The following is a 22,888-nucleotide window of genomic DNA, read 5'->3' as shown; positions in this document are numbered from 1 at the left end:
TCGCGCTCTCTCTCCTGGCTGCCTCCCCTCGCTCTCTCTCCGGGCTGCCTCCCCTTTGGCTGCCTCCCCTCGCTCTCTCGCCCGGCTGTCTCCCCTCGCTCTCTCTCCTGGCTGTCTCTCTTCGCTCTCTCTCCTGGCTGTCTCCCCTTGCTCTCTCTTCATTTGAGTTTCGCCTTAGGCCTCACAAAGTCTAGAGCCGCCTCTGAAGAGCATCCATAATTTTATAAGCATGGCTCCCGGATGATTTCCTTTCAATTGTCCTGGTCCTTAAGCAAGCTTCAGAAAACCAGTATTTTTAGCCTTACATTCAGAACTTGGGTTGTGGAATGTTCCCTCAAAAGGGCGTTCATGTCTGGGCACCTTTCCTTCCTACCTATCTCAGTCATTATGTCCCTTCCCCCCTCAGATGTCATACAGCAACCACAGACACAGTTTATTTTTATTGATAGGATGAGATATATCTGCACTCAAGGAAACCATAATTCCGGAGAGGTTGTTTGGGCCTGTTGTTCAAATGTCTGAGAGTAGGAAGGTCAACGTGAGGACCACTTGACTTCATTGGTCCTTTACATAGTTGCAAGCACCATGGTAGTTATGCCTATGCCGCTGCTTCTGAAAAAGAAACTTGGAAACTGAGCATGTCTATTTATTTGGATACTCTAGACGAGCATTTCTCAACCTTTTTCCAGCCATTGCAACCTTAAAAGTATGCAAAAACCTCAAGGCAACCCAGTCTAACCCAGAGTCACCTCTTCATATCAGGAGCCCCCCCTTTCACATCAGAATTCCATCTTTCACATGACTGCTCCTCTTTATATTTGAAGCTCCTACATTTTACATCAGAAGTCCCCCCTTCAAGAGGCCCCCTTCAAATCAGAGTTCATTTCACATCAGAAGCCCGCCCTTCACTATGGAAAGGCAAGGCATGCAAAATTTTGAGGTGTCCCTGAGGAAGTCAGAAGGCACTCTAGGGTGCTACAGCACACTGATTGAAATAATCCAATGTCTATCCTCATACTGAACACAGTAAATAGGAAACAAATTATACCATTGTAGAATTTCTACTAGAACAAAACTCTCAAATGAACCAATTTGACGACCTAAGTGAAAAGTAACAATTGTTTTAGAACTATAACATTTGCATTAAGTAGAACCATTGCAAATGTTCCCCTCATAAGGGTGGGTGGTTAATTAAGTAAACAGCTACACAAAAAAGCTTTTTGCAAACGTTAACATAGCCGCCAGCCCAGGTATGCTTGCTGTGATCTGTCTTACTTGGTTTTCCGAGTCATTTCGTCTATATTTTGTGATAACAATAACCCCCCCTTTTTAGTTTACGCATGAGTGTTCCTGGTAACAAAATACAGACGTGAACTTTTGAGACATTGATGGTATATTGACTCACACCTGGTGTCAATGTAACCTGTAACAGTAGTAGAATAGAATGATCCTTTATTTGTAATCAACTTTCCACAGTGTATTTCCAGTGAGTGCACACCTTCAGTTATTATTGTCAAACCTACCTGGAAGTTTTTTTTTTTAAATAAAGCTTTGTTTATGTGAACATCAAAGTAAAAGTCAAATATGAGCAAAAAACATGTTTTTAAAGCAGTAGGATATTTTTTTTCAGAATACACTTCCTAATGGGATTTAAGGTTTTCAATCATTACACACACAGGAGCGTTCGCAATCTGCCCTTCCTTGCAAGCACCGCCAATATCCTGAGATCATATGTTACATTGGTGAAGAAGTACTCCAGGATTTTCTATTAAACCTTGCAGTTGGCTACCCCTGCACTCAGAGGCGGCTCTAGAGTTTGCGAGGCCTTAGTTAAGGGCTGGTGAGACCCCAAAGTGCCCTGGTGAGACCCCACACAGGCCCGGTTAAACCAGGGCTCTGTAGGGTCTCACCAGCACCAGGGCTCTGTAGGGTCTCATCACCAGCCTGGTTAGACCCCTAAGAGCCCTAGTGAGACTTCTGCTCCGCAGGGTGTTAGACCCACAGAGCCCCGGGCAGACCCCACAGAGCTCTGGTAAGACCCCACAGAGCCATGATGAGACCCCACAGAGCCCTGGTGAGGCCCTGGTGCTGGTGAGACCCGATCTCGCCCTGGTGAGCCCCCACAGAGCCCTGGTTTAACCGGGCCTGTGTGGGGTCTCACCAGCCTGGTTAGACCCCTAAGAGCCCTAGTGAGACCCCAAAGAGCCCTGATTAAATCAGGGTCTCATCAGGGATCTGTAGAGTTTTGCCAGGGCTCTGTAGGGGCTCGGCAGGGCTATGTAGGCTCTCGCCACCATGGTTAGACCCCTTAGATGCCTGGTGAGATCCCACAGTGCCCTGGGTAAACCAGGGCTCTGTGGGGTCTCACCAGGGCGAGATGGGGTCTCACCAGCACCAGGGCCTCACCAGGGCTCTGTGGGGTCTCATCATGGCTCTGTGGGGTCTCACCAGCCTGGTTAGATCCCATCAGGGCCCTGGTGAGACCCCACATGGCCCTGGTGCTGGTGAGACCAGGGCACTGTGGGCTCTCACCAGGGCTCTGTCTGGTCTCACCAGGGCGAGATAGGGTCTCACCAGCACCAGGGCTCCGTAGTGTCTCACCGGTGCTCTGTGGGGTCTCAACAGCCTGGTTAGACCCCTTCAGGGCCCTGGTGAGACCCCACAAAGCCCTGGTTAAACCAGGGCTCTGAGGGGGCCTCACCAGGGTAGCAGGGGTCTGTGGGGGTCTCATCAGGGCCCTGTGGGGTCTAACCAACCTTGTTAGTCCCGCAGACTAACCAGGGTTATGAGCTCTCAGCCCTGTCACTGTAAAAACTGAGAGTCTCAGTTTGACAGCTACAGGGATGAGAGCTCACAACGCTACCTGGCTGCCGTTCTGACAGGGCAAACTAGGCGGCCGCGAGGCCCTCGGGAGCGCGAGGCCTAAGGCAACCGCCTAATTTGCCTAATTAAAGAGCCGCCTCTGCCTGCACTGCAAGGGTTGGGTGCTCGTTTGTGTCTAGGTGCTAACAGTTAAACTCACCGGAAGCTCTGAGCTGGCCAGCTGTCACAGCACTCCCTCCAGCCTCTCTTCACCAACACTGCAGCATTGGAAACCTATTCAGAGCCCTTATGCCTATACATTGGGGGGACTTTATCAAAACTGGAGCAGAAGAATCTGGAGCAGTTGCCTATGGCAACCAATCAGGTTTGAAAATGAAAGGTAGATGCCATGGGCAACTGCTCCAGATTTTGTCTGCTCCAGTTTTGATAAATTACCCTCACTGTGTCTAGATGTTGAAGATTTACGGGACCTTAGACCGCTGCAGAGGAGGGGGAGAGACGCTGGAACAACCAGTCTAAGAAGAAGGCGGCTTGGAGCTTTGGATGAAATGTATTTTTAACTTAGACACAAACAAGCACTTAACCCTTGCTGTGCAGGTAGCCCCATTGCAAGGGTTAATAAAAAAATTCCTGGAGTTCTTCTTTAAGGTTGAATAAAGACACAGGTCCATTCAGTTCAACCTATGTATAGGTGTGTGTGTAGGGGTGTGGACAAACTACTTGTCCAAGGACTAAAGTGGGGGACCAATCTACTTGTCCCTCATGACAATCTACTTGTCCTGATAAAAAAATTAATTTAACCAAAACCGTATTTAACTGCGCTAAGTAGCACTTCTTATTGGTCCGTGCAGTCAGGTGACCATGCTGCCTAATAAGTGCTCGAATTTGCTAGGGAAATTAAAAATCCATAGCGTAGGTCTGCGTTGGATGGCAGTACAGGGTATGGATAGAACACCCATACCGGCGGAGAGGAAGGACCGTTTGCTGAAAGGTAAGTATAGCATTAGTATATGTCCTTCTGTGACCCTGAAGAGAACTATGGGAAAAAAGGTTAGGCCATAGTTCTCTTTTAAAAAATGTTAGCTATGCCTAGGCAGTACCCTGGAAAATTTACCTTTTTGTCTTAAATACCTCCTTAAAAATAGCAGTGTACTTCCTGGTATGTGAGGGTGCCTAGGCACTCCTGTTCCTACAGCCCCATAGCTATATATCTGCTATGTAGAATCTAAGGCACTGCTGCCTCTGACTGCTAGTTAGAATTTAGTTTCAAAAAAATCATTTTCGGAATGTTTAATCAATTATCTAATCGGTAATAGGGTCAAATCAGCAAAGAAGAATGTAATTTATTTTCTCAAACAAACAAAACTCTTACAGTGAATGGGGCTTTCATTTGGGAAACTCCATTTATTTCCACAATGGAAAGTTAAAAGCAAATTAAATTTCTAACGAAATGTGTCAAGTCTCTGATGACTTTCTTTTTTTTTAAATGTACTTTCTATCCTACTAATCAAATGCCCATTTCCTTTATGGCTTAGTCAAAGCTAATCTACTCAGTAGCAGTATTTGACAGTTTGTGTTTACTGCGTCATGTTAAATAACACTGTGTCAAATAAATCCATGGCTGCTAATATTGTGAGTCAATGTTAAAATATATGTGGGTGACAAGAACAATCATAAAAGTAGACTCTTTTATACCTTGGTTAAAATGACTTTAATAAACATATGCATTATGAATTTCATACAGCAGGATCATTGGAAGTATTACATACAGCAGGAAATGTAATGTAAATTCTTTATGTAATGTATATGCTTTATAGAAAGGTTCATGAAAAAGCCAAATCTCTTATACAATCAACAGATGAGTTCTCCACATTCTGCTATCCCTTCCACTTGGTAAGCAAATTTAGACTGGCAGGGGTCACATCTTTTTCCAAGGTGACACAGCTTTAGCCTTAAAAAATCTACTGATTTCCAAGAGTATCCAAGTCCAAAGATGTGGCAAGAAACAAATGGTTATTGGGACCTTGAAAATAGCTGAGGTGTTGATTCAAGAATGTATATGAAAGTATGGCCATTTAAGAAAGTATAACCAGAACCTGCACTCCTCTACACCCATGCACTCCCCTGCACTACTCTGTTTGGATATGGCTAGGTAGGGCCAATGAGTTCTCCCAGAGGAGGGGTCCAGCAACCTCTGCTAACCCTATTACTAGGCCTCTTCTAGTTCTGATGTTCCTTGTTATATATTGCTTGCTTTATATAAATATGAAATATGCTTCTCAAGCAGGTACCTTCTGGAAAAAATCTTCAAGGAAAAAACCTTGAAGTAAAACATGATGAAGTAATTAGACAGGAAGCCCATGGACCTTATCGGAAAGAGTTGTGTATTGTCTTGATGTTTAAAGATTTCTGGATTGTACAGAAAACAATTATTTGCATAAGCTGATATGGCCTTTTTTGATGTTCTAGACTGAAGTTATGCTCAGAGGCAGTCATATTTTATCCACATTAATACTTTATTAACATAAGTGGTAACACCTTCAAGGAGGTTCATAGTGACTAATCGCTAATTCATCAGGTATGGTGTATGTCAACTTCTTGCTGTGAGCTGCCATCTTGCAAGCAACTTAGGTTTCTATACAAGACTTCAGCTCACAGTGAGAAGTTGACGTACACCATAGCTGGCAAAGTGGTCATTAGTCCCCAAGACACATGATGAAAGTGTTCATAATTGTTCTACTAAAGCCTTACTGCAAATACAATACCCCCTGCCTCATCACATATCTCCAATCTACAATGTGAAAAAAGAAGAACCTATGCCATATCTTCTTAAATAAACATAGGATTTTTTTCTCTCCTCAGATAGGAGGTATCATTACTAATCTGCACAAAGCTGCCAGAATGACCTATTATAGTTCCAAATGAATCAGGAAAAATAGCATATACAGTATATATCACTTCAAACATTTGCTATTCTAATAGTTCAATTCTTTTCTAAAAGAATGCCAAGAATGCTATATTTCAGAACATGTTTAGAGATGTGTCAAGGCACACAAAAATGAAGGACTGATGATGAAAGCAAGTTCACGTGGGTGCTGAATGCAGAAGAACATGCAGTGCCATGTGATACAAGCTTCATATTTCCTGCACTAAAAATGCTCTCCATGTTGGCCTGAAATCAATTGATTTCACATGGGTGCTAGATGCAGAAGATCATCCAGCGGCATGTCATTCAAGCTCCATACTTCCTGCTCCCCAAGTTGGGGGGGCCTGAAATCAATTCATAAGCAAAGCCCAACTGCTTAACCAAAGTCTGGAGTAACACAATGATCGACAATCTAGAAATGTGTATGGAGCCCAGTACACCTTTTTTTAGCATGGTGGTTAAGCAGGCACCAACACGTATGCCAAGCACCACACTTTGAAATTCCTATGTACTTATCCTATGCAGCATGTAAACCCCATAAAATGTACAGGTAATCATTCATGTTCAGATTATCTGCAGGTAATGTTCACTGTAGTTCTCCTTATAAATAATCAGCATTTATACTGCTTTCCTTCTGACCTCATTCAACAGCTAATTGTGTGGATATTACATAGACAATTATAAGGGGGCAGCACTGACACATGTAGGTGTCTCTAGTATTTTTGCACCCACTGACTATGAGTGATGGAGGCAGTTGGCTCCTACTTGGACTGCCCATATCTTTAAAATTGTGGTCGCCACCATGCACAGCAAAATTTGCTACAGGCTGGGCTGCCCACAGCTAAGACGATGCTAGATCTGCCTATGTATATGAGTTCAAAGCTTTGAAGAAAGTTGTTAATGCTGTGTTCTTATTGGTTTCGCCTCACTTCCTGCCCTGGTGACAGGTGGTCATTCTAACAAGGAATGAGAATCAATCGAATTGGCTGACAGAAACTACTTCTTTAAGGCAAATAATGAAGGTGGAGATTTTCCCTCCTTTCCTTTACTGCTCACAGGTGATCAGTGGGAGGTTCTAGCTTTTTTCTACTATATTCAAACCATGTTTTGCCTAGGGTTGTACTTTAATAAAAGTGGAATCAAGTAGCTATACACAGACTAGATGACCACATTGTAACTGTTCTAAAAAAAATGCAAAATTTGTATACTGAGTTTCAGTAGAAATGCAAACAAAAATAATTATCAAGCAATGAACATGTTTATAGGAAGTATAAACATGGACAACCACTGAAATATAAACTACATATAAACTATAGATATCTACAAATTGCAATTATTTAAAAAAAATTGACTAGTTCAGTGAATGAATAGTCCAACATCACGTCTTTCTCCCCTTCTTCTTTCTTGACAATCCTCAGAGATTATCTACTATAAGCGTGATCTGTGGAGAAAAAGCAAACAGTGCTCATGACATATTATCATATACATGAGATACTGGTGGCTCATTCCAGGTAAAAATTACCAGATCAGGAAACAATTCAATGCCATACAAATTCTAGCTTGTTGCAAAGTGGCAGGCTATGCATGCTCTTGTCACCCATGAATATTTTAAGATCTCTGAAAGGGCAAAGCTGCTACAACTGTGCTAGGGATTGACACACAGCTGTCCAAGTTGCTGCAGGGTCCTCTCTCTTGATGGCATCCGGGTCCACTTCAACCCCAGAGTACCAAAAAAGAAAGAAGACATTTGGTGAGTGATCATTCACAGCTGGTCAGTGCTCAGTTGTGTGCCATTTGTTGATGCTCATAATCTTCTTCCTGTTGCTCTGATGGGACTTGTAGGTTCATCCACTGTGTGTTGTTTGTATTTCATCTGCTGTGTTAACTATTGGATTCAAACACCCCACTACTGTGTGATCCACTCTACTCCCAGAAGGGTAATACGTTGGATTCTTGTAGAGTGCACCTTACTGACATCAACATCTCATGAGTCATTACCCAAGGATCATGTGAGAATACGCTTTAGCGGAGTGCCTGGGACTCAACTGGACTTTGTTACCTGTTTTCCAATAGTTTATATGACTTGTACTATCTCTGTGCTTTGTTTGAGCCTCTTTGAAGTCAATATACATATTGCATTCTGAGTTCCTGTTTCTTAGCCTCTGCCTGTTTTCTTTCTGTGCTCCTAGTATGTTACATTGCATAATCACAGTGCCTACACTGATACAGAGATGGGTAGAGTGTTGGTCTGTAAAATCTTAAGAACTACAGGTGTGCACAGAACCAAGTTTATTGTCAACCAAAGGATCTGACATAGCTAGGCAGCTTAATCAAACAAAAGCTCTAAGGGATACATTTATAAAATGTTTGCAGAGCTGTTCGCCCTGCAAATGCCTGTGTTGCAGACTCATGACGCATTATGACGCTCCTCAGCTCCATCTAGTGGCCATAATATGCTTTGACTCTACAACACAGATGTCCACAAAGTGAACAGCTCTGCAAACATTTTATAAATACACCCCTATGCATTTCAGTGTTAAATGTTTGAATTTGAGTCTTCTGTACACATTTAGGCACTGCCAATAAGAATATAATGGGGGTCATGTCAATTAGTCTACAGCATATTATTAAATAACACTAATGTGATCAATCCACTGGTTAAAAGAAATCTGTATAGCTTAAAAATGTATTCAATTACCAAAAAAGTAGTCCAAGGTCTTCTATCTCCCTAGCCATTTCTTCAACATTTGTCATTGTCACTGCAGAAGGCAGCAATTTGCTCAGCACGTAAATACTTATCATATGTGTTTAGATTAGTCTGCAGATTAGAGAAAACTAGTTTTCTTTACAAGTAACTAAATATGTAACTTCAAGAAAATCACAGGAGAGCAATAATAATAAAAGGACCTGGATTATAGACATATATAGTTTTATTGGGGGAAAATGCAGTCATTCTTGAAAGGATAACTCAAAGGCTTTAGCCGTCATTGTCCCTACACAAAAGCTGTTTTGAGTGTAATTACTGTTCCTTCCCCCTTACTAACAAGATCATGCTAGACGTTACATCCTTGTGCATGCATGAGCACACTTGCCAGAGAGAATGTGTGTTTGTGATACCAAATCCAAGAGGATGATCTCAGAAATTAGCACATGTCTGGTTAATAGGGGAAAGTAAATAAAGAAAAACAAAACTGTACAACATTGTTACTAATTTAAAGCCCAAGGATTTTAAAAAAATTAGAATAGAATGGCTGTTTAAAGATACTGATGGGACATAAGCAAACATCTGCTGAGTAGGCCTTCAAACCTTTGCTTACCTTCCAACCTGGGTACCAGTCCGGAAAAGCTGTAGATCGACAGGTTTTCGGCACCGACCAGTAAGGTGAGGAAAATCCACCCCTCCTCCCTACTATCTTGGTCATGTGACATATCATATGATCACATTTACCTTCACTCCCCAGGGAACTCCTGTTCTGAGAAAATGTCTTATCTTTTCTTCTTATTTGCAAACTTCTAAGGTCCCACAGGAGCATACTACAATTTCCTGGTGGGTCTCCTGGAACTGTGGGCCCAGGCAAAAGCTCTTAGAAGATGGAGCAAGAATGCACTTGATTCAAGCATTGTTTAAGTTTATTCAGCAGTTTGAGATGGAAAAAATCATGTTCTATCCCGCACAATGTGGTTGATTTACTAAAGGTAGATAATCTGTTTACTTTGCAGAGGAATATAATCTTTTCAAGGCAATTTTTCCTTAGCCATTGAGGTGGAGCTCTGTTGACTTCCATCATCCAATTATGTTTTTTACATTTTCCTTGCATGTGATTTGGTATTTTTTTTGCAAAGTGAATTTTCACCACATTTGCTGAACTAAGGGAAAATCCACTTGCAAAGTGGACAGCCTGCCTGCCTTTACTGAACACACCAAAGGCATATATATTTTCCTAATCTGTTAGAAAACCTCCATGCAAGCAGGTCATGATTTTTCCTTTCCCTATGGAGGAAGGGAGTAGGATCAGAATTCCATTCCTTTATCCCTGTCAATGATAGGCAGAGGTTACTGGGCACTCTAGCAATACATTCAAGAACAGGCAGATACTGTATTTCCATGCCCGTCATTCTTTGGGAGAAAATTGTCTATACATGGGGCAGCCTATGATGAAAAAGTAATGGACTAACTATAGTCCACAACTATATACTTCTGTCTATAATTTCTGTGATACATTAAAAACACTCAAGTACATTTTACAAAGCTATGAAACTATTTTACCAATAAATAAAAAAAGCAAAATGGACAAAAAGGGATATAAGAACAATGATGTAAAAAATGACACAATGGTTTAAGCTAGAGCTAGAAAGCTAAGCATAGAGAGCCAAAGGCATTTGCCCAACTAGCAACCCACATGTTAGTACCACACACAATTTTGCATATACCAGGAGAAAGACTGCCACTTACCTCAGTGTTACTGTTTGAAGAATATGCCCCATCAGATGCCTGTGTTTGCAAAAAAGGAGTAGCCTGGCGTGATCCCACAGCACAGGTTTCCATATTTTCAGGCAGTAAATATTTCAAATGGTATGTTTGACTTTGGTCAAGGGTTTCTGGAACATAGCCACAATTTGAGGCTAATATTGACTCTTTGTTATTTTCTTGAACATCTGGTTTAGCCATTTCTAGTTGGCTTGAAGACCGCGGGTCATTTATAACCTGGACAGTTGTATCGAAATTCACCTGGCCTCTCTGGAAGTCATTGTAGTTAGTATACGGCATATTTGGATGGAAGAATTCCATTGGGAAAGGTGACTGCATTGGTGGATTCTGTGTAATGGGCATAATAATGTGATCAATGATTAACTTACATGTGTCATGCATCATAAGAAAATAACTGTATGTAGTAATACATGTAATGAAAATCTTAAGGTATACGTTTCTTTTTATATTATATTTACCTACATTTATTTAAGGTGACAGTGACAAGGCTTTGGGACAAACTATAACATTGCCAGAGGAGTGCACATGCTTTACAAAAATCCCTGTTGCTACAACTGCTCCAGCACTCTTCAAAAGAATTTTAGTGTGTCCCAACCCCTGTCATTGTCCAGTTTGCTGGACAGCTGGGTATTGATGCAGATGTAGAATAGATATAAATAAAAATATTTCATATTCTGAATGTTATTATTATATTGGGTATTTCCCACATACTGGTATTATAATACAAAATTTGGTAATTTAGTAAAATAGTGGTCCTTTAACGAAACGACTCTAGGTTTAGAAAAATGAATCCTTGCAGTGCGGCTATCCCCACACTACAAGGGTTGAAGCGGACCTTTACCCATATCTTTAAAATAACAACAAACACACCTTTAGAAATGTTTAGTAATGACAATCTACAAACAAATACTTCAAGATAATTGCTGGCCTTTTATTCTTTGCATACCTTGTTTCTCCTTTCTTTCCCAGTCTTCTCACAGTGGCCATGTTTACTAAGGGCATGTTACTAGACCTCCCTTTACTTCATGAGAATCTGGCACATGTGACTAGATATGTGATTAGTAAATGTGACCATGCACATCATCTCAGGGGAGGAAAATGCCTTTCCCTGAGATCACGTGAGGTGAAAGTAGGGATGCACAGATACTTTTCAAGTACCAGTGCAGATACTTGGCATTTTCATGAGAACTACCAGGGTTGCAGCGGTTGCAGCTGGGACCTGGCTCTGGCACTCCACCACTGTCCTGAAACCATTAGTCTGTATTGTTTTAGAAAAACTGTCACATGACAATAAACAAACATTTATCAGTACTCGTACTTGTAAGTACTCGGCAAGTACCAGTACTCGTACTCGCAAAACTGGTATCTGTGCATCTCTTTATTTATATTTATAAAAACAAAATCGTCCATTAAAACAGAGATGTGCCAATCCCAGGAGCTCCGTGTGCTCCTTACAAATGACAGCTGCCTCCTAATTTTTGAATTTTTCTCTAGTGTAGTCTTGGAGCTCAAAAGTATCGGTACATGTACTCGTACTTGTACCGAGTACTGTACTTGGTATCTGTGCAACCCTAGGTGAAAGACAAGAAGACAAGTTGTAGGTTATTAACAAAGGGAAAAATAGTTATATCTTTTACAGACCACAGGGGAAAACTGCTAAAAAAGCCCACTACTACAATGCATTTTATTTTACAGTCAAAAGTGGACACGTAGACAAAATTAACAGAAATCCTATTCTCAAGGTGGAAGCAATAGTTGCATGTTTAAAGACTAAGTTTACCTATTGGACCATGTTTCCTGTTATACCCATATTCAGGGTGTAACATGAAACGGTCCGGTCACTATCTGCAAGGAGTTTGGATGTTCTCCCTGTGCTTGCTAGGGTTTCCTCGGTGTACTCTGGTTTCCTCCCACACTCCAAAGACATGCTGGTAGGTTTATTGGCTCCTGTCTCAATTGGCCCTGTATGGATGCATGTCACATAGGGACCTTAGATTGTAAGCTCCTTGAGGGCAGGGACTGATGTGAGTGTGTAACTATGTAAAGCGCTGCGTAAATTGTCGGCGCTATTTAAATACCTGTAATAAATATACATGGTCACATTGCAACCTGAATCGCCGGGTTTTTCTCCCCGTAGGCTGCTGATTTTATTTTTTTAATTTAGTGCGGTTGTGTGTGGCTCCACCCACATATCTGCGTCACCCATTCACAGGTATCTTGATAGGATCTGTAAATAGGGAAACTACAAGACCCATCAGCGCATTCCGGTAGAGAAACTTGTAGTTCTTAATGGAATACGAGCGAAGAGACGCCACTGCACTTGTAGTCCATTTATTCTTTATCCCATCTATGTTACTAAATATCTGTACCTCGGTACAGACATGGACGGGAACATAGCACTCACAATCCACTGATCACAGTTGCAATGCTTTACTGGCTCCAATGCAAAAAAATCATATATGAAAATTTTTACTTTTATAAGGACGTCCATTTATTAGTTTTTTCCCCAAAAAGTGGACTTTACTTTTAACAAAAAACAAGCTGGAGTCACACAAATTGACAGTAAAATATAAAATTGTGACGAGAAACGAATTGACAGTAAAATCTAAGAACTGTGAAGAGAAAAATTGAACATTTCATCAGTAGCAGCCTTTTGTGTGGTTTGGTCATACTATAAAGTAGTACACATCTAACTACACTCTGCTGCATTTATCCCCTGTGGTCCATTAAATAAGGAACAAGGTTTTCCCTGCACATATGTTGTGTCAGAATATTGCCTGAATTGTACAGCAAAGTCATGTCAGGTCATGGCTGTGAGCAATCAAAACGTCCGTCATTCTTTGTACGAAATATGACTGTCCACTGACACCAAAGCCTGGAGTTCAGAACCTGGGAGTTGGGACCTCAGATCAGAATTTTAGAATGCTTTTGCTGTCCCCAGTGAAATCTGTTCTATCGTGTTTTTTTTAGAACGATATCTTTTTAAAGTATTAAAACAGCAAACTGATACTTATTCTAAAATAAAAGATTGGGCACCTCATCCGCACAATTGGGGTTCTTTTTAAACAGACTCCTATATTGTGTTTTTGCAAGTGTAAGTAAGCCTTACCAGGGAACTTTTATTTAGAGGTAGAGGTGATACACTGCTCTCTCATGGCTAAAGCTGGCCACACACTTTACAACCATCGCACTTTCGTTGTGCGATTGTTGTAAGGTAATTAAAATCTTGTATGATCTGCCTATCTTGGACAGGCAGATCGTACTTGCGATCATCGCAAGCCCTCCCCACTGAGGGGAGGGCTACCGATGATTCCAATGCTGAGCGGGCAGTGTGCGCTTGCCCACACCGGCCCGTTCGGCATTTGTCTTCCGAGCACGCCACTAACCCGCCAAAAATCGTACGATTTTCGGCAGGTTTTCAAGCGTGCACGGAAGACAAAAGCCGAACGGGCCGGTGTGGGCAAGCGCACACTACCGTACAGTAGAAACAGTCGCACGCTGCCCATACACCTGCCGATTATCGTACGATTGCGGGATCACCCCGCGATTATCGTACGATAATCGGCAGGTGTATGGGCACCTTAAGTCAAGAGACTGCCAGATGATCCCCTGCCAAGTATCTACTCCCTTTCATCACAGTCAAGAGAAAAGAAATCCGGCTGCACGCCAGGTAACGTTTCTGGAAAACCAACACTTTATCCAAGCTCGTCAATGCCACAACGTCCCGCTGCCTGAGGTCTGCCCCTCTCTGAATTGTTGCACTCAATCAGGGGCTTACCGTAGTCATAGATTACTACAAGAGAACTCGAAGACTAACCCTGTGATTGGGTGAAATGCATCAGTGAGGGGTAGACCTTGGGCATGATGTTGTGGCATGAACGAGCTTAAATGAGGTGTTAGTTTCCCATTAACACTACGTGTTGTGCAACCGGATTTCTTTATAAATATCTATTATTTGATATTGTTTGCTGTTTAATATACAATTGAAAGTGTTTTGTTATATTTGCTTGATAGATAAAAAAAATCCTGATGATCCCACCAGAAATCCAGTCAGCTCCGGACTTCCTGTGACATTAAAACCTCAAGCATGTGTTATCAGCCCTGCCCAGTTCATAATTCCATGGTGATTGGATTAAAGTAACCTTGTTGAATGCCCATATTATAGATGTAAATCACGTATAGAAAATATGTAGTGGTGTTATCCTGCTAATACTGAAAAATGGCCTGGATGCGAAGGGGGTTTAACACCGCGGATGTCAACTGGTTAAATATATTTTTTTAAATACTATATTTAATGTTTTTTATTATGCAAATTAAATTAAATATTGCATGTGAATATTTAGTATACTCATTTTCAGCAAGCAGGTGGACCTTTTTAGGCTCTTTTAGACATATTTACTTGTCTATCCTTATTTGCTTTTCTTGAAACTTAAAGCAGAGCAGAAATGTACACACCAAACTGAATGTGTCCAAAGAGTGACTCATCCCCCAAGCTTCTTCCACCTGTGTCTGCTCAGAAGTTGAAATTAGAGAGGTAGTCTGAAGACAAACAGCTTCTGCTGAACTCTCTCTTTAAAACTGCATAATGCTCTGTAAATCCTTTATATTTGGTGTATACTTTATTGATTGTTTTGACATTTTTAAATAGAGAAGTAAAATAAAGCATTCTTTATACAATGTATAAACATAAAAATAAACCCTGACCCAAAACTATTATTGTTACTCTTTAGTGTTCAAAGCTATGCTTTTGTATTACATACAATGTGTACTTCTACTTACCTGATAATAATTATAAGGTTGGTATGATGAAATAGCAGGATTAGAAAAGTTTGAGAGGTGTTCCATGTATGTTGGTGGGTAGTACTGAAATGAAGCTAGACAGAAAACAAAGAAAGCTGTAATAAGTTATATGACTTAACTTGGTCTACTAAGGAAACACTGCATTAACAAACAAATAAATCAAAAAACAAATCATTTCTTTAAAAAGTAAACACTGGAGATCCATTGCTATGATACGTATTTCTTATTGAAAAAATAGCGTTTCAATACCAAAAGGGTTTTAAAATATTTGAGTTGTCCATTCAAAAACTGTCAGAATGTATGTACTTTTTATTGCTTGCATTAAAAGAAAATACATAACTGCTGTAGTAACGAACACAGAGCTGCATTCATTTGTACACTTTATATATCTGCCTGTAGTTCAGCTTTAAGTGAACAGATGACAAATGTTACTTCACATTGTAGCTTGGATGAAAATATTTCACCTAATTTAGCAGTAGAGCTTCAAGGTGAAACAAGAAAGTAATGAAATCATTGTATTGCAATTAAAGCCTTTTATTAATTTAATGAGGACACAAATCACCATTCATCTGTCACTTCAAGCGACTGTGCTGTAATCTTACTTCCTCCAGTTCACAATTACCTATCAATATAGTTTTAAAATGACACACCTTTTGATGCAAATGTATAACACGGTCTCAAATGAATCACAACCCGTGCTTTAGTCCAATACCCGAGATTTATATTGTAACGTCAATCTGTGCAAAAGGAAACAATCAGAATCCGGCCGGTCACATCAGTCAAAAATGTAATGACGCCTTACCCTTCCGTATTTTTTAAATTACACTTCCCAAAAGGATTACTGGTAGAGAGAAGAGAGAGAGAAAGGAAGGAGAGAATCTTACCAATTTGCGGTGTGTGGTACCAAAAGGGTCATGGAACATGACTCCCACCCAGAGAAAATCTCCAGGGTGGAGGGAAAGGAAACACCGTTGAAGGCCAATACGATTATATCATTAAGGAGTCTATATGGAATGAGGGAGATGAGAATTGATTGATGGTTCCAAAATGTTCTGAAAGTTTTGCAGCCTATCATTCTGAATGGCCGACAGCTATTTAAAATGGCCGAGTGTATCATTTTGAATGGCTGAGAGCTTCTCAAAAAAATATGACCTGTGAAACACGGCACTTGACTTCTGCAAAAGGAATTATAGGGGATTTCCATGCTCATGCTATGACTCCCTTGTCCTCACTAAGAATATAAGTAACCAATTTAAATAGGCGAAGGGTGCAAACCTCCCGCTTTTTGTGCAGTAGATCTTCAAAAGGGTTCTCACAAAAGGACTTACCTGTGACTATTTATAAGCTAGTACAACCTACTCCAGAAATGCTTGGCCGCTGGACTATCCCACCAGGTATGGTAGAAAGAACCTTCAACCTCACAGCCTTGGAAACAATGAGATGAGTAAGAAGAATGGCCGTAAAATGCGTAGGGGAACCAAATACCGCCGCAGAAAAAGTTTCAATTTGGCCTCCACAGCCAAAACATGTGACGAACTCGTGGTCGTGGTAAGCAAAATCTGGTTTCAATCTTTCTGCGTGACAGAGCAACCCGGTTTATATATAATTTGTGCTAACACTAATCCACGTGTATCCATATGTAGGGGTGCACAGACAGGAGGGAGCAAACATTTGTGGAATGTGATATTGTTTTGCACAAGGGGATCACTGGAAGATAGAATGATTTGCAACACAAGAACTTTGCACTTTATAAACTTTGGGGCATTTTTGCATATTTAATTGGTGGTTGAAACATACTGTTTCTGCACACGCGGCGCAGTGGGTTGCGCCGCGTTTTTTGCCTCGTTTTTGATGCGTTTAGCGCTATTTTTGGTAAAAAAATATTTTATTTTTTAGTTTAAAATGGGCTTTCAGTGCGTTCCAGGGCGTTTGCATGCATTTTGATGCGTTTGAATGCGTTCCAGAGCAGGTAAAATAGGGCCTGCTGCAGTTTTTTTTACATGTTCTGGAACTGAACGCGGCGGTGTGAACTAGAGCCCAAAATACCATTGGAATACATTGGACGCAGTTTTGATCCGGTCTGTAACTGCTCTGCTCCTGGAACGCAGGAGCTCCTGCTCCTTGGTGTGAACAAGGCCTTAGTGTTAGCACAAACATTTTATATACACTTATGGTACTGAAAATTAACCCCGAGCCACACTCGGGAATACCGCCAAGGAGGTTAGTAAGTGCATTTAAGCATTGTTTTGGGCTATACTCGTCTTATACGACGAGTATAGCCCAAAACCTATATTTTTACACAAAAAGTGGGGGGTCGTCTTATACGCCCAGCCGTCTTATACGCCGGCAAATACGGTATACTGTATTTTTTTTTTGTACTTCAATACACTGTATGTTGGTACTTTAGTATATAGGTATATTGAATATTATTTATATAGTTACCAGTGTATTAATATATATATATTTTCGCACTTCAATATTTGCAGTACTTTTTTTGTTATTGCATTTTATTATCTCTATCGTATGATTTTGTGGGTTAGCACAGTTTTAGTAGCTAAAAATTAGCGCGGTGCACTTTAAAAAAAATCCTCTCGGATTTTAAATAAAATGCTCTCGGATCACAGGCACCTGTCAGTTCCATACATTGATCCCCTGCTAATCAAAGTAGTTCTGTACATGAAGCATCCTTCCTATCTATTATTATTAGTATTTATATAGTGCCGGCAATTTATGCAGCACTTTACACAGTGCACATCACATCAGTCCCTGCCCTCAAGCAGCTTACAAAGTAAGGTCCCCATCTCACATGCAAATTTAGGCAGGAGCCAATTAGCCTTCCGGCATATCTTTGGAGTGTGGGAGGAAACCAGAGTACGTAGAAGAAACCCAGCAAGCACAGTGAGAACATGCAAACTCCTTGTAGATAGTGACCTGGCTGGGATTTGAACCAGTGCTACAAGGCAGAAGCACTAAAAACTAAACCACTTTCAGGGTTCACTGAACCTACAGGCAGTACTCTTAAAGTGTACACAGGTGTTGTTTTGGCACACACAGTAGAAAATTAACCGCATCAGGATTTCAGGCGTAGAAACGATGTCCTAAAAAACCTGGAGAAGTTTCTAGAATGTGTCTTGTACATCCTGCTCTCTTTCCCTGATGCGCTCCCCGCCACTATTACTGGTAATTACCAGCTGTCAAAACGACAGCTGCAAATTGCTATGTATTACATATCAGGAGTGGCTGCCAAAATGCAGCAGCTCCTTGGTAAGATAACACTTGCAGATAGTCAGGAAGTGTCATTGAGCATTACAGTGTAATAATGTATTATTACACTGTAGTTACTGAAGCTGCAATAAACAGCACATGAACAGAGATCAACATAAAAGCTTTTTGTTTATTGGTATAAAAGCGCCCAAAAATATGCTGGCGTGTTTCAGTCCCAACAACGGGCCTTAATCAAAGCTCGTTAGGACACAGCACTAGGAACCCTTAAATATTCTCCACCCTTAACAAGATGGGAGGACTATCAATACAACTAATAGTGAATGAATGATGTTGTTACTCCTCCCATCTTGTGTGTGGGGTTGTAATTAACTATGATTAATGAGCTAAGATTAGGCCCGTTGTTGAGGCTGAAACACGTTAGGATATTTGTTGCTGATTTTATGTCATGATACAATTTGGAAAAAGGTTTTATGTGGATCCTTGTTCATGTAGCGGCAGTGGCATGAACACGGATCATGCTCATGTAAGGCTCATGCTCAAGGATCCTTGTTCATGTAACGGCAGTGTAACCCAGGCGGCCGCTATGGGGCCCGGGGGGGCCCTGGCCAGGACATCCCCCTGATGCCGTGCGGGCCGCCTGGGTCGCTATGGCATATCAGGCTGCTGGCTGTGAGGAGGAACACGCCGCTATTCACATGTGCAGCGGCGCGTTCCTCCTCACAGCCGCTGCTGAGTCGGTGACAACCTGCAGCTTCAGAGGAGGTGGCTGGGCCCGTAGTCGGCAGCGATGGAGGAGACGGGGCCCAGCGATGGAGGAGGCGGGTCTTAGCAATGGGGAGGCAGGCTCGGCGATCGAGGAGGTGGGGCCCAGTAACGAAGGAGGCTGAACCCGCAAGCGATCGTTGAGGAGAAGGAGGCGGACAGAGGATCGGGCAGACAGGTAAGAGGGCTTGACCGCCCACCTGAGACCCTGCAGGGCCCACCATAGAGATTCTATAGTGGGCTCTGCAGGGTCACCCTCAGGTTTGGCTGTGTGGGATCTCAGGTGGGCTTAACTAGAAATCACAGGGCCCCATACAAAATTTTGCTATGGGGCCCTGTGATTTCTAGTTACGCCCCTGTGTAACGGTTATAACTTGATTGACAACACGAGTTGACAGGAGCCCCTCCTGCACACTGAGGTAGGACAGGAAAAGGTAGGGCACATTCTTTGACTATGAACACTGTAGTTACTGTTTCAATCATACATAGATTGCAGGTGCCACCTTTGATCTGCATATAACATCAGTTCATTATTACCTATTAGTCCTTATCAACTCCTTCCTTTCTTCTTCCCTTTTTTTTTTATTATTATTTTTCTGCAGATTTTTTTTATTTTTATGTTTTCTACCATTAATATTTTTGTTTATTGTTTTTAGTTTCCATAAAAATGTAGGTGGCAGAATAAGCTGACAGGAGAAATGTAGGCGGTAGTATAAAGCAACAGTCTAAGAATTTCTGTGTCCCTCCATGGGAGATAAAGAAAATAGGATTTTTGTATTCACTAAAAAATCTTTTTCTTAGAGTCCATTGAGGGACACAGGAATTTTTAGACTGTCGGGTTACAGTGGCAACTACATTTCCCCTATAGTTGGCACTATAACCCAACACTCTAAGAATTCCTGTGTCCCTCAATGGGCGCTAAAGAAATTAGGATTTTTGTATTCGCTGACAAAATCCTTTTCTTGGAGTCCATTGAGAGACACAGGAATTCTTAGACTATCAGGTTATACTGTCGCCTACATTTCTGCTGTAGGCGACAGTATAACCTGAAAGTATAAGAATTTTAAGAATTCCTGAGTCCATCAATGTACAATAAAGAAACACATATTTGCTTACTTTTATATAAAATGTATCTGACGAACGCTTCCAACTGAACATCTTGTTGTCTACAAACTAAAGACTAACCTGCTGGATGATATACATTAGGATACTGCATTGTGGGTGAGCTTCCATATTTATGCACAGCTTCCGTCATGAAAGAGTGACTTTGTTGGACATGTAGAGAAGTGGCGGTGGATTGCAGCGTGTATGCGACTGCTGGGAACTGCTGCATGGCAGGAAAAAAGACTGGCTTTTCTGGGAATGATGATGGAACACCTAAGTGTCCTTGGTGAGGTCCCAATGAACTTGGCCACATCATAGCAGACACCGGAAAGTCACCAAACCCATTCATAGAAGCATTATAGCTCTGGGCTACCGGCCCAGCATAGGGATATAGAGAAATATTTTCCTGGTTAGAATAACGATGAATTTGTTCGAGTGGCATTAGACCTACAGATCGGAAATAGCAGAAATAAGATAAAGCACAGAAAATGAAACAATTCAACTTATAAAGAAACTCCACTTATGTACTGTTTAGGCCAAGATTACAAACATGTCAGCCATTTTAAACTGTCAAATGTACAAGTCCTGCCTAAGTATAGGAACACCTGTCTGATGTTTATTTGTCTGTGCCCCTGTTACAGATTTTACCTTACTATTTGTCTGGTAAAACTGTTGTTAGCAGGACAGGAAGTCAGGCTAAATCTCCCTAATGGGGTATCCAAATAGCCGTGACAACCTGACAGGACGCCTTACCAGCACCCCCTCACTGATCCTGCCTCAGTTGCAGCTAGTGACAATATTATTAATATCATTATATTAATATTATACAGGATTTATATAGCATCAACAGTCTGTGCAGCACCTTACAGGTGCTAAAGGAAGGCAGTATAGTTACAATACAATTCAACACAAGATGGTTAGGACGGCTTCTTGGTAGGCGAAAGAAGGTTTGCCCAAGCCCGTGCAAAACTGTCAGTGACACATCCCCCTCTTGAAGCAATCAGCTGCGGCCTGGGGCATTCCCTGCTCCTTTGTTACGCTTAGCTTCGGGGAGAATGCCCTGGCCGCAGCTGATTGGGCAAGGAGGGGAATGTGTCCTGCGAGTTTTGCACAGGCTCGGGTGAACTGTTTACACCAAGCCAATGCACATCCCTAGTAGAATATCAGTGAACAGGGCTTAGCCATGATGTCAGGCAAGAGTCAGTCTCCAGTTACAACGTGAAGCTAAATCAGGAACACTGCATAGGGCTTTTTTGTGCTTTTTCTGCACTTTAAAAATGATCAAATGAGTCCTAATTAAGGTGAAACTCTGGTATATAAAGGTGGAGTTACACATCACAGTCATGTGCTGTACACATGGATACTGGAACTACATCTTTAAAGCAGAACTCCAGGCACAAATGTTATTAACTCTTGCAGTGGGGCTACCCACGCACTGCAAGGGTTAACTGCTTGTTTGTGTCTAGGGAGGAAAATAAACAACATATACTGACCTGATTCTCAAAGCCGGTGTTCTATCTAAAGTTCCAACTTATCGAGTTCTCCAACTGGCTGACTTCCGGTTTAGTTAGAACTAAGAGGTTTGACCAAGAAAGCTCTTCTGCACCAGCCGCGGCATTGCCCTATACACATACAACGCGACAATGAAGTATGAAAGTGAAGAAGGATAACACTAATGCAGCACGTTATTATTCTCAGGTGCCCCGCTCAATATGGCCGCCGCTTGAGTGGGGCAACTCAGAATAATAACATGCTGGATTAGTGTGATCCTGGTTCACTTTCATACTTCATTGTCACGTTGTATGTGTATAGGGCAATGCCGCGGCTGGCGCTCGTGCAGAAGAGCTTTCTTGGTCAAACCTCTTAGTTCTAACTAAACCGGAAGTCAGCCAGTTGGAGAACTCGATAAGTTGGAACTTTAAATAGAACACCGGCCAGCTCTTAGACCGGTCCTTCCAGCCTCTCTCCCCCTCCGCAGCAGTGGTTTAAGCTCCCCGAGTCATCACTTTTTATACACAGTGTATAGGATGTGAGGACACTGTGGGACATTTCTTTGCTGCAGCCGGGAAGGAGACAAGGGGCAGGGAGCGCTGTGACAGACAGCCGGCTCCAAGGATTGGATGAGTATAACTTTTTTTTTTAAACCTAGACACAAACGAGCAGATAACCCTTGCAGTGCAAGGCCAGATTAAACTGCCATTTTTCCTGTAGGTGGCAGTATAATCTGACAGTGTAAGAATTCCTGTGTCCCTCAATGGTCCAGTCCTGACCTTACCTTGAGTCTCTGCCCTTCTCTGTTTCTCCAATGGATTTGGAAGTAATCGCTGATATCGGTTTGGTGGCCTGGTATGCACTTTATGGCCTGCTGCCATTTTTGCCTTGTTAATATTGGTCAGCCTCTTTAAATTGATGAGAAGCTCTGGGTGACCTCTGCGGAAGAAGGAATTAGAGAAAGGATGAAGGTTGCGATTTCCAGCTTCTAGGTTCCTGGTGGGTTGGCAAGAAGCGCCAGATCCATAGACCAGTTTCCTGAAGCCGTACAGATTGAGCTGACGGATGAAGCTGCCGAAGCTTGTCGTCCTAAACAGGTCATCGGTCACATTGATCTCTCTGGAGGGTGCGAGGAGCTCAGACTCAAACAACTCTTGGTCAATGATGATTCCTTCTCCACGCGAGTCCCATTGGAGGGAACAGACGTGGGGGTCATTCACAAGTCGCCATAGCTTGGCTGGAAAGTTATGGGGGTTTACTACATCCAT

The 22,888-nt window shown here is 41.9% G+C and overlaps 1 protein-coding gene across 1 annotated transcript; it reads right to left on the bottom strand.

Annotated features, from left to right (window-relative positions):
* Window positions 1-20,024: 20,024 nt before the first annotated feature.
* Window positions 20,025-22,888, bottom strand: LOC108789434 (heat shock factor protein 5-like). The gene is made up of 3 exons (XM_018559458.1): window positions 22,405-22,888; window positions 20,211-20,576; window positions 20,025-20,071 (listed from the first exon to the last, which is right to left on the bottom strand). The coding sequence occupies exons 1-3, from the start codon at window positions 22,886-22,888 to the stop codon at window positions 20,025-20,027; spliced, it is 897 nt and encodes a 298-aa protein (XP_018414960.1).

The sequence above is a fragment of the Nanorana parkeri genome, unplaced genomic scaffold (genome assembly GCF_000935625.1).
Source record: "Nanorana parkeri isolate BGI_ZX_2015 unplaced genomic scaffold, ASM93562v1 scaffold397, whole genome shotgun sequence".
NCBI classification, from domain to species: domain Eukaryota; kingdom Metazoa; phylum Chordata; class Amphibia; order Anura; family Dicroglossidae; genus Nanorana; species Nanorana parkeri.
Note: the sequence above shows the minus strand (reverse complement) of the source record. Positions and strands in the feature narration are given on the sequence as shown.